At 46.4% G+C, this 14172-nt stretch overlaps 1 protein-coding gene across 1 annotated transcript; it reads left to right on the forward strand.

Moving 5' to 3' along the window:
- Positions 1 to 19: 19 nt before the first annotated feature.
- Plagl2 (PLAG1 like zinc finger 2) lies at positions 20 to 13723 on the forward strand. The gene is made up of 3 exons (XM_051193096.1): positions 20 to 158; positions 5203 to 5575; positions 8763 to 13723. The coding sequence occupies exons 2-3, from the start codon at positions 5316 to 5318 to the stop codon at positions 9991 to 9993; spliced, it is 1491 nt and encodes a 496-aa protein (XP_051049053.1). The 5' UTR covers positions 20 to 158; positions 5203 to 5315; the 3' UTR covers positions 9994 to 13723.
- The last annotated feature ends 449 nt before the right edge of the window (positions 13724 to 14172 follow it).

Consider the following 14172-nt stretch of genomic DNA (forward strand, 5'->3'; position numbering starts at 1 on the left):
GAGAGCCCGCGGCACCGCCCCCTCCACGACCCGAGCGCCCGCTCGCGCGGCTCCCACAATGCACCGCACAATGGCCCGACCGCCGCCACTACCGGGGCCTGAGCGGGCCTGGCGGAGCCCGAGCGCGGCCCGGCCCGCAGCGCGGGGTCCCGAGCGCAGTGAGTGCCGGCGAGGGTCCTGGGGGATGGCGGGGAGCGGGGCGGGAGGCCGTCGCGCTGTGCCCACACGCCCGGCACTCGGAGCGGCGGCGCCCCTCACTTCGGGCCGCCCAGCGCGGTCGCCCACACCCCTGACTGGGGGCCCCCTCTGCGCTAGCCGGGCCCCGGATAGGCCCCGTGGTGACGAAAACGCTCCCCGGACCTCAGACCTGTGCCCGGGGGACCGGAACAAGCCCTTCAGGCTCCCTCCATTTCTAGACCTGGAGACTCAGCCCTGAGGGTCCCCCACTGTCGACCCCCCCAGACTCCTTGGAGACCCAGATAACACGCTGCTGACCTTCCTCGGGATCGCGGTCTGGGGGCCATAGATAAGCTGCACCTGCTCCCTCCCTCGGACACGCCTACCCCGACCCACATAACCCCCTTCCCTGCTCCAAATAGTACTACTCTCTTCGCTCTTTCGTTTTCCAGACTTTCATAAACTTACTTTGAGGCTTCTCTCCAATATCTCGGTCCGAAGAACCCCAAATACGGTCCTACCTGTAGTTGCCTCCCCAGTGACCATATTGAGAAAACTTCGGACATTTTTCCATCCTGAGGGCCCCATTTCTAGACCCTCTTGAAATTCAGAGAACTTAGCCCCCCCCCCCCAGCTTCTTTTGACCTTTAGAATCTCCCTACCTCTTTCTCGTGGTGGTCTCTTAGAGACCCAAATAACGTGTTCATGATTCTTTACCGTGCATGCTTGCTCTTCTCATCTCCGAGACCCTATCTAAACTTCGTTCTGAATTCTCATCCTTTCTGCCCACTCTCCAAGCCCACCTACCAATGGCAGGGAGAATTTAACATTTCACACCACAAAATGTGGTGATCTAGCAGCTGGTCCAAAGACTAGACTGTTTACAACTCCAGCTCCGTGCTGTGGTCCACCTTGGGACAGATGGGGAAAGGGTCCTGGTTGCTGCGGGGTTGGTGCTTTCACTTGCAAGCATACCCTGACTCCTGGCTTGTGTGTTTTTCCACCTGTCAGCCTGGGGCAGTGATAAGTCTGGCCTTGGTTTCTAACCCTCTCCTTCCAAGGAAAGTCGGCTGAGTTGTGTGTGTGTGTGTGGGGGGGGGTAGGTGAAAATGAGGCCTGAGTTGCAACCATTTGCTCAAGGCCTCCCCAGGGGTGGGAGGCAGTGGGAATCTGAGGAAATAGGGAATCAAAGGGACTCCAAAGAGGCCCATCTACACTGACAGAAGAACTAGCAGCCCGAGAGTAAATCCTGCCCCTGTTAATCCTGTTTGATGTTTCTTGGAATGATGCAAGTCATTGAGACTCTTAGGCCTCCCTGTAATTTAATTCTCCCACCATTCCGGAGTGTTGTGTGTGCACTGGCCTCTGGAAGTGGGCAGCTATTCCCATTGCTCCTTCCCTTCTTGCTGTTTTCCAGCCAAGCAGTGTTCCTTTGGATTTGTTTCTGTTGTCCAGGTCAAGGCCTGCTTTGTTTTCCCTTCTAACGCTATTTATAATTTCCCAGTTGCTATTTTAAGTTCTTTTGTGGGAAGATTCCACCTCCAAGAACCTTTCTGGGTGTGTTTCCTCCTAGGCAGGTGTTGAATTGAGTTCTTCAGATCCCCAAGTAGCTCTTGGGCAGGAGGGATAAAAGCTATTTTAGGGTAGTCACTGAAGTGGAGCTGTTAATCCTCTGTGGGTCTCTTTAGTTAAGAACACTCAGAGATTAACCCTTTCCTTGCTGCAGAGACTGCTGGCTATCTCAGCATTATTTGATGGGGAGAGTTGGGAAAACTGGACTGGCAGCAGAAGGTGGGAACTCAAAATTCAATACAAAGATCAGGATAATAGCTTTCTTTTGCTGGGCACTTTGAGCAGGCTAAACCCAGTGCTGAGCTTTTTGCATACCTGACTAAAATAATCCATACAACCAGACTGTGAGGTAAGTATTTTTAGCTTTACAGATGAGGAAACAGGCTAATAATGGAGAAAGAACGCAGTTTCTATAGAGATGATGTAACACCATAAAAACTATAGTTTCATCAGAGGGCAGCCTACATCACAGCACTACAGGAGACAGACTGGAGCTTCCAAAGGCCATGCAGAGTATTGAGCAAGCATTCTTACTTTGGGTATGGAGCTTTAATAATAGAAGAGGGTGTGATAAAGTGGCCATCCAGGCAAGGAAAAAACTCTGTCCCAGGAGATGTGCTAGAGGAAGGTAAAGGGCTTGTGCTGAGAGTTAACAGTGAGGGCAAAGAGGAAGGCTGAGTTCTGAGATGTTGGGAAGGGAAGGAAACTGACTTTGAGGCATGAGAAGTAACAGTAAGAGGGAGAGAAAAGTTATACTTGCCACTGCTGAAGAATGTCAGCAGCGCTGTGGCCCCGTGGCCTTGGCGTGTTCACATTTCGTGTCAGTCTCAACCGTACCTTTTCACTTCATCCTCTCGAGAATGAATCTCTTTCAGAAACTGAGGAGAAATGAAGTAACCTGCCTGTGGTTTCACAGCTAGTGAGTGGTAGCTCTTCTGATAGCAAGTCCAAGGTTCTTTCTGTGCTGCCTCCCCCTTCAGATCAGATGCCAGAAGAATCTTGGGCTGAAAATACATTGACTTATACCAGTAACTGGGAGGGATTGTGTTTGTTTTATGGAAACAGGTTCTGTCAGCTTCTACGGTTAGAGTGTGAGACTAGAAGAACAGCTTTGAAAGAGAAGCAAAATTCTTCAGTTTTGGCAAGAAGTCTGAAGGAATAGGTCTAATTGTATTAATCAAACCCAGGAATTTTTTCTGGATCAGAGGAGTATACAGACAAAGGAAACAGAAAGTGAGACTAGATCTCCAAAAGGTTCCTAGGTAACACCAACAACTGTGGCTGCCCAGTAGCCTGGTGGCCACCGGTTGTAGGTGAGGATCTTACTGAGTTTTTGGTGGTGACTCTTTTCTTCTAAAGCCATAACCTCATTAAAGCTGATCAAGTTGAGCACATGGTTCCCACCTTCTTTCTTTAGTTCTAACTGCATCCTTTTGAGCTCTTAGCCACAAGTAGCCTGTTTCCTAGAAGCCCATTACTCACTCTTTCAGTAGCAGCATGCTAAACTGCTGTGTCTTGTTTGTGCATGTTCAACAGAACAGATGAGGTGGACGTGTGGGAGGTGGGGATGTACCATTCTCTTTCTGAGTTTGTACGGAATTTCCAGAGTTAGACTCCCCCTCCCATCACCCAGAGTGATGTGATTTGCTTTCTTCTAGCTGCCATTCCCAACTTCCAAAGGCTGAGATGCATGATTTAGATACAAAGTTCGAGCATAATTTGACTTTGAAGGTACGGGAAATTCTCTCTAAACTACACAGGCATACTTGGAGCTCCTCTATCCAGTTCCAGGGTACATAGTAATCGCTGGTATTATAAACAGGTAATTCCACCCTTGCGCAGGAGGGGGAATTTGAACAATGAAAGCCAGCCATCGGAGGCCTTTGAGGTGTATAGAGAACAGCCAGATATGCCAGGATAACTCTAGTGAGTCTAGTTTTCAGTAATTTCTTGCCCTTCCCAGTACATGATTAGTACAAAATACTGCCATTTTTATGCAGATGATTCTAGGCAAATCCCCACTTGTGATGGGGAAATGTTTGTCATATTATATTACAATGTTTCTTCAACAAAAGGAATGGTTCCTGAACAGGATGTAGCTCATGTTATGATGAGCAAAGCTCTCTGGGGCATGAACCCGCTGATACTATCATCTCGTTCATGGCCAGTCTGTTGGATGAATGGTCACTGTAAGCAGCAGGTGCTAATTAGCTGAGCAAGCATTCCATGATCCACAGCTAGTTTGTGCAGTTGAAGCTCTCCCCAGATTCTTGTAGCCAATCCACAGATAAACCATCATTGCTCTCTTTGCATGGAAAATCCTCATGACTAAATTTTGGGATAGTCTCTGAGTTGGTGCCAGGAAGGGGTCATGTTACTGTTGCTTTGTCTTCCTCTCTTTATTACACCACTTTACCAGCAAGGGGAAGGGTCAGATTTCAAGTTTTGGCTCCTCTCTCTGGAGGATGGCAAACCCTATTTAAACTAGAACTTCTGGGTATAAAATAAGCCCCTGAGTAACAACCTGAATTTAGTGAGTAATGTACTCATCTAAAAGGAAGTTGAGATTATTTCTCTAGATGTTAGGTATATGGGAATGAAAGAAATACAGAAAGTTCCCTCAAAAGATTGTCAGATAGAGAAGACTTAGATTCGAATCAAGAATGTTTATCTGTCCTAGTAGAGAATTTTATGTGTACCCTCTGAGTCTGTAGGATGAACAGCTCAGTACATCACTTTGGGTTTTTGTGGTTTAAAAGAAAACAAACTAACAAAAACCATGGCTTTGGTAAAGATGGAGCTGGAGAACAAAAGATCCAGAAAGGTGGTAGAGGTCAGAGTGGAACCTAGTTTAGGAAAAATTCTTGGAGGCTACTGTTGTTCCTCCAGAAGGAACCTCCTGATGTCAGTGCTCTGCTAAGAACACATGTGGCACAGGCCCTGGCTCTTGGGTATGAATTTCCTATGAAAGTTCTTTCTCTCTGTTGCCTTTTGGATATTTTATTGTTCTTTAGCATATCTAGTGAGGGGAATAATAGAAAGTGGGTGGAGGGGAGTAGGAAGAGGAGAAAACTAAGCTTTGTGGGAAGGATGTAAAAATGAAGAGAAAGTTCAGTGTTTTGATCTTTAGTTCCTCAAACTACCTTGTCTCTTCTAACCTAGAGTTACTAGTAATAACCTTGGATGAGCACTGGTTAGCATCCAGCACCCATAGAAGCTTTATATTCATGGCTACATTGACCCCCAAAACATGATTTTGGAGGTTGTGTTTTTTTTTTGTTTTTGTTTTTGTTTTTGTAAATAAGGAAGCAGGTCTGTGAGGCAAGCGCTTGTTTGAAAGTCACACCACTTCTAAGTGGGAAGAGAGGGCTGGGTGTATGCTTGGGAGTTGTCTGTTAGCAGAGCCTATGTGCTCTTGGGATGGGGCTTCTAATACCAGATGATCTGTTTCAGGTGAAGAGACTATTTTCTGAAGGCTGTGTTGGAAGCTGTGACCGAGCAGAGAGCCCATGTGAACTGATGGGGAGACTTTCTGAATAACATGGCCCTCTGCCATTAGCCTTGCCATGACCACATTTTTCACCAGCGTCCCTCCCTGGATTCAAGATGCAAAGCAGGAGGAGGAAGTGGGCTGGAAACTAGTTCCCAGGCCTCGGGCCCGGGAGGCAGAGAGTCAAGTCAAGTGCCAATGTGAAATCTCGGGGACACCTTTCTCAAATGGGGAGAAGCTAAGGCCTCACAGCCTTCCCCATCCGGACCAGAGACCGTATAGCTGCCCTCAGCTGCACTGTGGCAAGGCTTTTGCCTCCAAGTACAAGCTGTATAGGTAGGTGGCACTCCCATACCTCTTTTAGCCCCCAGCTTCCCAGAGGTGAGAACCAGAGCCTCAGCTGAGTGTGAGACTTTGTTGGTAGCAAAAGAGTAAAAAGTGAAGTTGTCCTGTAAGTGTATTCTGAACTCTAACCATTTGAAGTCACTATGTAATAATAGTGTGTGGGTAGACATGGGGGCACATGCCATTAATTCTCGAACTTACAAGGCTGAAGCAGAAGAATCACACAAGTTCAAAGCCATCTTGGGCTACAGAGTGAGACTTGCAAAACAAACCACCTAGGGCCCATTGAGCTTGCTGCCAAGCCTGACAACTTGAGTTCAGTCCCTGGGACCCACATGGTTGAAGGAAAGAACTGACTCCTGCAAGCGCTCTCTGGCCCCTAAACACATACATGTACACACAAAATAAATGTAATGAAAGTTATTTTAATTGGGCAGTGATGGTACATGCCTTTAATCCCAGCACTTGAGAAGCAGAGGTAGGTGGGTCTCTGGTGAGTTCGAAGCCAGCCTGTGTCTACAGAGCTAGTTCCAGGATAGCCAAGGGTACACAAAGGAACCCTGTATCAACCCCCCCCCATTTTTTTTTAAACAGCAAGCAAGCAAAATTAGTGTTTGTTTTGAAAAAGGAGTTAACGTAGAATTCTCATCAAAATGGTGGTATTTTTATTGAGACAGTAGAGTCTGGTGAGTATATTATAAAGCAGCCATGAACAAATTAGACCTAACATTTTTTTTTTTTTTCCCCCAGTACTTTCTCCATTCCTGTCAGGCAAATTGTCAGAATCTAAGCCAGAACTTACAAATTTGTCTTAGAAGTATAGAAAGAAAAGGAGATCCTCTGGTCTAATCTGTCCATTCTAATGCTGGGGCTCTCGTGACTTATCCAGGATCACAGAGTGTTGTCCCACAGTGCTCCTGCTTCTGACTCAGCCTGCTAATCAGATGACTGCTTCTGTTTCTGTAGAGTCCCTGCTGCTCTGTGGGTCAGCTCCTTTCCTGAAATTTGTAAGCCCTTACTTAAAGTGAAAGAGAATGTGAAAGCCCTTGTTAGAGTAGATAAGAACAGCTCTGTTAGGGAAAGGACCTGAGGAGAGCCATCTGTATTCACTTGATCCCCTGCCTTTCCAGTAAAGGATCCATGAACTTGCCCTGATAAAATGAGGTAGGCTAACCTGGTACATCTAGCTATTCGTCATCTATTATTTATTAATCTCCTGATATACACCAAACAGTGCTCATTGCTAGGGACAGAATAATGAGCAAAAAGGATGTTTGTTTTTTTACACTTAAGTACAAACTTTGAGTATCCTTTCTCAATAGTGGAGACAGACAGCAAACCCATAAATACAATGAGATGACCACAGAAAGCCCCAGTTCCTCATCTGGAAAACAGTTGGTAGGAAGGAACCAAGATAGGCATCAGGGGTTGTGTAGAGGCCAGGTTTGCCCTCAGGACAGTTGTGTGGACCTAGGTATGTGTTGATATCTTAGGGGACCCTAGTCAGGGACATCCTCTTGGGCTTCCTTGTGATAGTCTGGATACCCATGGGAGGCTGATAGTAAAATCCTGGTTCAAGAGGCAAGAGCCCTGACAGTTTACTTGTGATCTTTGGTGAGTTTCTGAACTTTTTTGGGCCTTAGTTTTCTACCTGTGAAATGAAGGAAACAGCACTGCCTCTAATGTGTCACCCTTTCTGCATGTCAGGAGGTGATAATAAATAACTCCCATAAACATGAATACTCACGTGTAACAAGGTGATGCTCTATATAGAAAAGGTCGTGGAGCCAGGCGGTGGTGGTGCATGCCTTTAATGCCAGCTGCCAGCACTCAGGAGACAGAGGCAGGCAGATCTCTGTGATTTCATGGCCAACCTTGACTACATGAGCTTCCAAAGCCACAGAGAAACCCTGTCTCGAAAAATCAAAAGAAAAAGAAAAGGTCATTGGGTACTAGACACAGCTATGATGTGCTGACTATCTCAAGAGGGTCAGTGTTTAAATGCAGCCTTTGCTGCTGACTGACTCATGGATGGGGCTACCTGGTACTTTCTGTCCTTAACTGGAGAATGATGTTAATGACACCTCACCCACAGCTTGGCAAATGGCAGGTCTTGGTGAGTTGATTCTGAATATATATGGATCTGTGGATCCAGTTCCTTGTCTCTGGGCTGTTTTCCAATCAGACAGGAGCATGTGAACTAAAGGACAATGAATAACTAAACAATTGAAATGATACAAATGGGCCTGTAGTGAAAAATGAATTGTCCTCATACTCATCACAGCTATTTTTCTCCCAAGGCAGCTGGTGGGATTCATTTCTTGTGAATCCTTGAAACATTCAAATGTTTATTCTCCTTTTGGCTTTCAAAGGGGGTTGTATTACGTGCACTGTTGAACTTCCTTTTTTGACTTGGCCTTATATATCTTGGGAACTTGTTCCAGATCAGGAAGTTTACATACATTACATATTTTGTTTTCCCTTTTATTATAACATTAAAAAAATTACATGTAAACTTTTGAAGAGGAAATCATTATGACTCAATTCAGTAGGTATTAAAAGGCTTACAATGGAAGTTCTCCATCAAGTCCATTTATAAACTGTCCAGTTTTGGCTTTTTCCCCCCTCAGGGTCACATTGATCTCTGGTTCTTATTTGCAGGCATATACAAGCAGGCAGACATCATTTCTTATGTAGCAAATACCATTCTTTGTGTTCCATTGCTTTTTCCTCTTTTTTTTTTTTTTTTTTTAATTTCTTTTGAGACAGAAATTCTATATAACCTTGACTATCCTGAAACTTGCTCTGTAGACCAGGCTGACCTCAAACTCACAGTCTACCTCAATACTTTTAATGTCTGTAAGAAGCTTAGTTTTTGAAGGTGCATATAAAGCTCACCTTTTAAAAATCAGAGTTATACTACAGACTTAGCCGGTTTCCTATTAGTAAATGAGATTGTTCATGATTTTCTGGTACTAAAACTAATGCTGCCAAGAATGGCAATACATATATGATTTTGTAGGGATATTGGTAGAATATAGTTGATACAGTATTCTGTTGCATTTCTTTATTGAAGTTTTTATATGTAGTTTCCTGTTCATAGACATCTGGTTGTCTAGTTAGCCCTTTTGAACTTCCCTCTTTCAGCTTTCTCTGCATCTTCCATCTCTACCCACAGGCACATGGCCACTCATTCGGCCCAGAAACCCCACCAGTGTATGTACTGTGACAAGATGTTTCACCGAAAGGACCATTTACGGAACCACTTGCAGACCCATGACCCCAACAAGGAGGCCCTCCACTGCTCTGAGTGTGGTAAGAATTATAATACAAAGCTGGGTTACCGTCGCCACTTGGCTATGCATGCTGCCAGCAGTGGTGATCTCAGCTGCAAGGTGTGCCTGCAGACCTTTGAGAGTACACAGGCCCTATTGGAGCACCTGAAAGCTCACTCACGCCGGGTAGCAGGAGGTGCCAAAGAAAAGAAGCACCCCTGTGACCATTGTGACCGGCGGTTCTATACTCGGAAGGATGTTCGACGGCACCTAGTGGTGCACACTGGTCGTAAAGACTTCCTGTGCCAGTACTGTGCCCAGAGGTTTGGCCGCAAAGATCACCTGACACGCCATGTCAAGAAGAGCCACTCACAGGAGCTGCTCAAGATCAAGACAGAGCCAGTGGATATGTTAGGCTTACTGAGCTGCAGCTCCACAGTAAGTGTAAAGGAAGAGCTGAGCCCTGTGCTCTGCATGGCATCTCGGGACGTGATGGGGGCCAAGGCCTTCCCTGGTATGTTGCCCATGGGTATGTATGGTGCCCATATCCCTACCATGCCCAGTGCGGGCATGCCACACTCCCTGGTGCACAACACGCTGCCCATGGGTATGAGTTACCCTCTGGAATCTTCTCCTATCTCCTCCTCAGCTCAGCTCCCTCCAAAATATCAGCTTGGATCTACCTCATACTTGCCTGACAAACTGCCCAAAGTGGAGGTGGATAGTTTTCTGGCAGAGCTTCCTGGAAGCCTGTCTCTCTCATCGGCTGAACCCCAGCCCGCCTCACCTCAGCCGGCGGCAGCTGCAGCCCTCCTAGATGAAGCCCTGCTCACCAAGAGTCCCGCCAACCTCTCTGAGGCCCTCTGCGCTGCTAATGTGGACTTCTCTCACTTACTGGGCTTTCTTCCACTCAACCTACCCCCATGTAACCCGCCAGGGGCCACAGGAGGCTTGGTTATGGGCTACTCCCAAGCTGAGGCACAGCCTCTGCTCACCACTTTGCAGGCTCAGCCTCAAGATTCCCCTGGAGCTGGGGGACCCCTGAACTTTGGGCCTCTGCACTCCTTGCCTCCTGTTTTCACCTCTGGCCTGAGTACCACCACCCTGCCTCGTTTCCATCAAGCATTCCAGTAGCCCCCACGGAGGTCCCCCACTCAGCCTTTTGGTTCTGCAAGGGAACCTTAGTACCTGCCCCGTCCACCTCCCCCATGAAGGCAGCTGAGCTTTCAGGGCTGGGTTAAAAAGAAAATCCAGTGTCTATATGGAGCACTTGGTTTGAGGGTTCAGGCGCCAGGATCAATCTAAAGGGATCCTTGAACCCAGCCCCATGAACAGTCTATCATAGGACTTTCAGGTATTTTTACTTTTATTTTTTGTCTGAACTGGGAGCTACTTTTAGCCCTCTGCCTCTCCGCAGCATCAGAACCACCTTCAGTGTGGAGAAGGTGAAGCCTCTTGGAGACAGAGGGTTTCACCTTGTATGACCTCGAGAGAAATAGCTGAAGAAGCCCGCCTTCTGGTCCCGACTGCAGACCCTCCAGCAGTTGGTTGTTGAGTTCCTGCTGTGGAAGGTCTCTTGACTATTACCTGCTTCCAGCTACCAGGCAGGAAAAAGGGCCTCTACTCTTAGCAATCCCATCCCTACTCTCCTAGCAGCTCCATTTCAGTCAGTGTTGTCCAGCAACGGTACCGTTTACACATTCTCCTCAGACACCATTTCACCTCCCTCACCACACTGTTAGCCTTAGAGTAATTGCAGTGAACACTGTTTACACACCGTGAATTCATTCCCACCAATCCATTTCAGTTGCCACCAGCCTGAAGCACTTGGTACCTGGTGTTAACTGAGCCCTGTTTACAAGGCGGAGTCGGGTCTTGCTGACTTCTCTTCATTTGAGGTCACGTTTTTCCCCTGTGGGGAAATTGACTTTGGACTGCTTCAGTTTCTGCCATCTTCCATGAGCTTCTCTTCCTGCCTTCCATGGCAGTGTCCACAGGAGATAGGCAAGAAGATTGGAGCAGCTTTCTCACAGGTCTGCAGTTTGGTTTTTCTCCAAGTACATCATGACACCTTCGTCCTCCTGAACTGGAGAAGGGAAGAAATGAAAGGCATCCCATATCCACCATTTCTCCAATCCCTAGCCCTACCCTGGACATCATGAGCTGTTGTTATATGTCTTAGAAGGAGGGGTTCTGGGCTCTGGGCTGGATAGCAGAGAAGAGGGAATGCACCCTTTGTTTGCTTCTCTCCTGCTGGTCCTTTTTCCAGGACATAATGGAACTGTAAGAAGAGTTTCTAGAAAGTTAGGATTGGGCAGATAGTTGAGTCCTAATCTATCAAATCATTGTTGCCTCTCATACCAAAATGTCCTTACCTACAGTGTCCCTTCTCCCTTTCCTGCTTTGCAGTCCCCATGGACTCTGGGCACTGTGCATTGTCTTCTTTGCTTTCTGTTGTGGACCTTCCACCTGCCATGGTCCCCTCAGTTGCTCTTAGTATCCAGTATCCAGCAATGTTTCTTGCAAGAAGTTAGTTGTTCTGCTAACTTGGGGCTCCCTGCCACAGACAGCGCAGCCCTTGCCCAGAAGCAGTTGAATCCCTAATCCCATTTCATCTCGGTTCTCTATGGGCTTTTCCCATGCATGGAAGGGAGGCAGCTCAGGGACCACCATTGTGGAACCTTTGGAGACACCTCTCTGATTCAGAAACACACTTCTACCTCTTTACTGTTAACTCCTACAGATGTAGCCAGCAGCCTGGGCACTTCCGTCAGCGGTGCCTTTTGCTGGCTTCTCCACTAGGGTTTCAGGACAGACTACCTAGGAACTGCCTCAATCTCCCACCAGTTCTTCCCTGCCTCCCCCTTCTGTCTAGAGTCACTTCAGTTTATCATTGGGAACTGTGCAGGCCCAAGACCTGGACTCCTGCTTCAGCCCAGGCCAGTACTCCTTGTTTGAGGTGAAAGCCTTCGCATTTAACTCCCTGCCCCTTGTTTGGAAGCAATGTGGAGTGAATAAGATGTTTTGATTTAAGCAAGGTATCTTGGAATACCTTAAAAAAAAAAAAAAAAAAAAAAAACAAAAACTGGATATAAATATGTCTGACAGGACTGGAATCAGACTAGGTGATTTGCTTCTAAAGATTAGTTTCAGTGAGTCCCAGGGACTAATTAAGGTTTATTTTTAAAAGCGTCTACCTTGGTACGCAACCATCTCCTGCATGCTATGCATGTTGTTGGGACTCGTATTACAGGAAATGGCATGTGAGAATCCAAGTGGAGCTCGCTGTTGCCATTGTCCTTGTGTGTGGTCTTCACTAGACCCAGGCCCCTTTTCCCCTTTGCCTGCCACCCCCTATCGCCTCATTTTCAGAAGCCAGTAGCCCCCAGCCACAGAGCACAGTGCCCTGGGCTGTTTGAGGAGACCTGTCCTGAGCTTGTCCCTCTCTTGGTGCTCATAGGACAGCAGTGCACCTATTGTAGATCTTGTAACTGGGCCTTGTTCCCACTTCCCATCTTCTCTCACCCATCTTTTCTCAGTGTCCTCACTCTAAGGAATTTTCCCGTCACTCACTGTGAACTTTGCTGGTTATCTGCCTTCGCTTTTTTGGACCACAAACCACCCTGCAGTTACTTAAACCTTTCCCAACCTACCACCCAAAAGAGCCTTTTTGGCCAGTTGTTAAAAATATAAGAATAATTTATCCTGTACATTGTGCCCAAACTCATTTAAGTACCCCTTATGAGGCCAAGAGAGCCAAAAGGGCATCTGCCCAGGACAGGAGCCATGGCATGTGGCACAGACCAATCAGGGACCAGAAAAGAATGATGTCCTTTTTCCTTGCCATGTGCTCTAGCTTGTCAGCAATGTACTGATTGCACAGGGGACAAGCACCCCTCATTGTGCACAGCAGCTTGTCAGAGGTGAGGCCTGTCCTGGGGCCAGGGATTAGCATGCCCAGGGGTCGGCTCAGAGGATCCTAGCACCATCTTAAACAGGTGGGAGGCAGGGAAGGGTGCAGCAGTGCATCTCTGCCCAACTTTACATGGTGTTTTGTTAATGCAAATCTGGGGAAGCAGGTGTGATTGCTTTTTGTTCATAGATATCCCCTTAAACCACCCTTAGTAGCCTTTTAAGTTTCCCCTTTTTGGTAGCTATTTTCCCCACCCCTTCTCCATGATTTAAAAAAAAAAAAACAAAAAACAAAAAAACAAACAAACAAAAAAAACAGGTTGTATTATACAGGATCAATATTTTACTTTTTAACAAGGATATTTATGTAATAAGAAACTTTGCCTTAGGCAGGTGTTGGCCAGAAAAGTCCAGATTTCTCTGGGACCTCACCCTGGCCTCTCCTGGAGCTCTGAACCTGCTGTGGAAGGAAGTGGCTATGACTTTGACCACTGGAGAGTAGGGTCTGGTGTGGAAAGGGTGTTCACTGTGTAATTTTGGACTGTGTGAGTTGTTCCTGTCTACTTGCTTCAGGTGTTGCTGGCATCAGCTGCCAGTTCTCACATGCACAACCTCTGCATGTCTGGCACTAGAATCCCTGAACACCACTGCACACCCTTCTCTCACTCTCAGTTGGTTGAAGCTTTGGAGCCACTCTTTCTTAATGCCAGATTATTTAAAGAAAGAAAATTACAAGACAAAAACCTTCTAGCACTTTGTAAACACAGTGAATAACCTCTTGGAGTATTTTTGGCTTTATATAAAACAAGGTTTTTAATTGTAAAATATAAGTGCCATTAGAAAATGCACAGGGCATATCTTTGTTAAAGTAGATTTTTCAATGTTTTACAGAATTAATTTTCAAAAAAAAGTTTTTATAATGAAGTTGTTTATTAAAAACTTCTGAATGATGTGCTTTGAGGTTTCGAACCTGTTTATTGGGGAAGGGTTGGAGTGAGCCTGAAATTGTGAAGAATGGGAATCTGCAGGCATCTTTAGCGTCAGAGGTGATGCTGATGAGGATAGGGCAAACAGTGGATCTTAACTGAATGTCTTTGAGGTAAGTGGCTTCATTATATCAACTAATATTGGATGTGAGGCTCAGAAAACCCAGATCAAATGGGCTTTAAACACTGAAGTAACTGAAAATGTCAGAGGTAGTTAAATCTTCATATTTGTTTTGATGCACAGGCTCAAATGTGTTCAATCTCAGCTTTCCTAATTCTCTGCCCTCTTTTGTGCAGCTGTGATTGTCCTTTGCCCAACAAAAGCCACCTTTGGTATCTTGGAGTGGATGGTGATTTTAGATGTCTTCATGAAGTTCTGACGGGAAGAGAACCCTTTTTAGGCTCCCTAAGGTGC

This window comes from Phodopus roborovskii, unplaced genomic scaffold (genome assembly GCF_943737965.1).
Source record: "Phodopus roborovskii unplaced genomic scaffold, PHOROB, whole genome shotgun sequence".
NCBI lineage: Eukaryota > Metazoa > Chordata > Mammalia > Rodentia > Cricetidae > Phodopus > Phodopus roborovskii.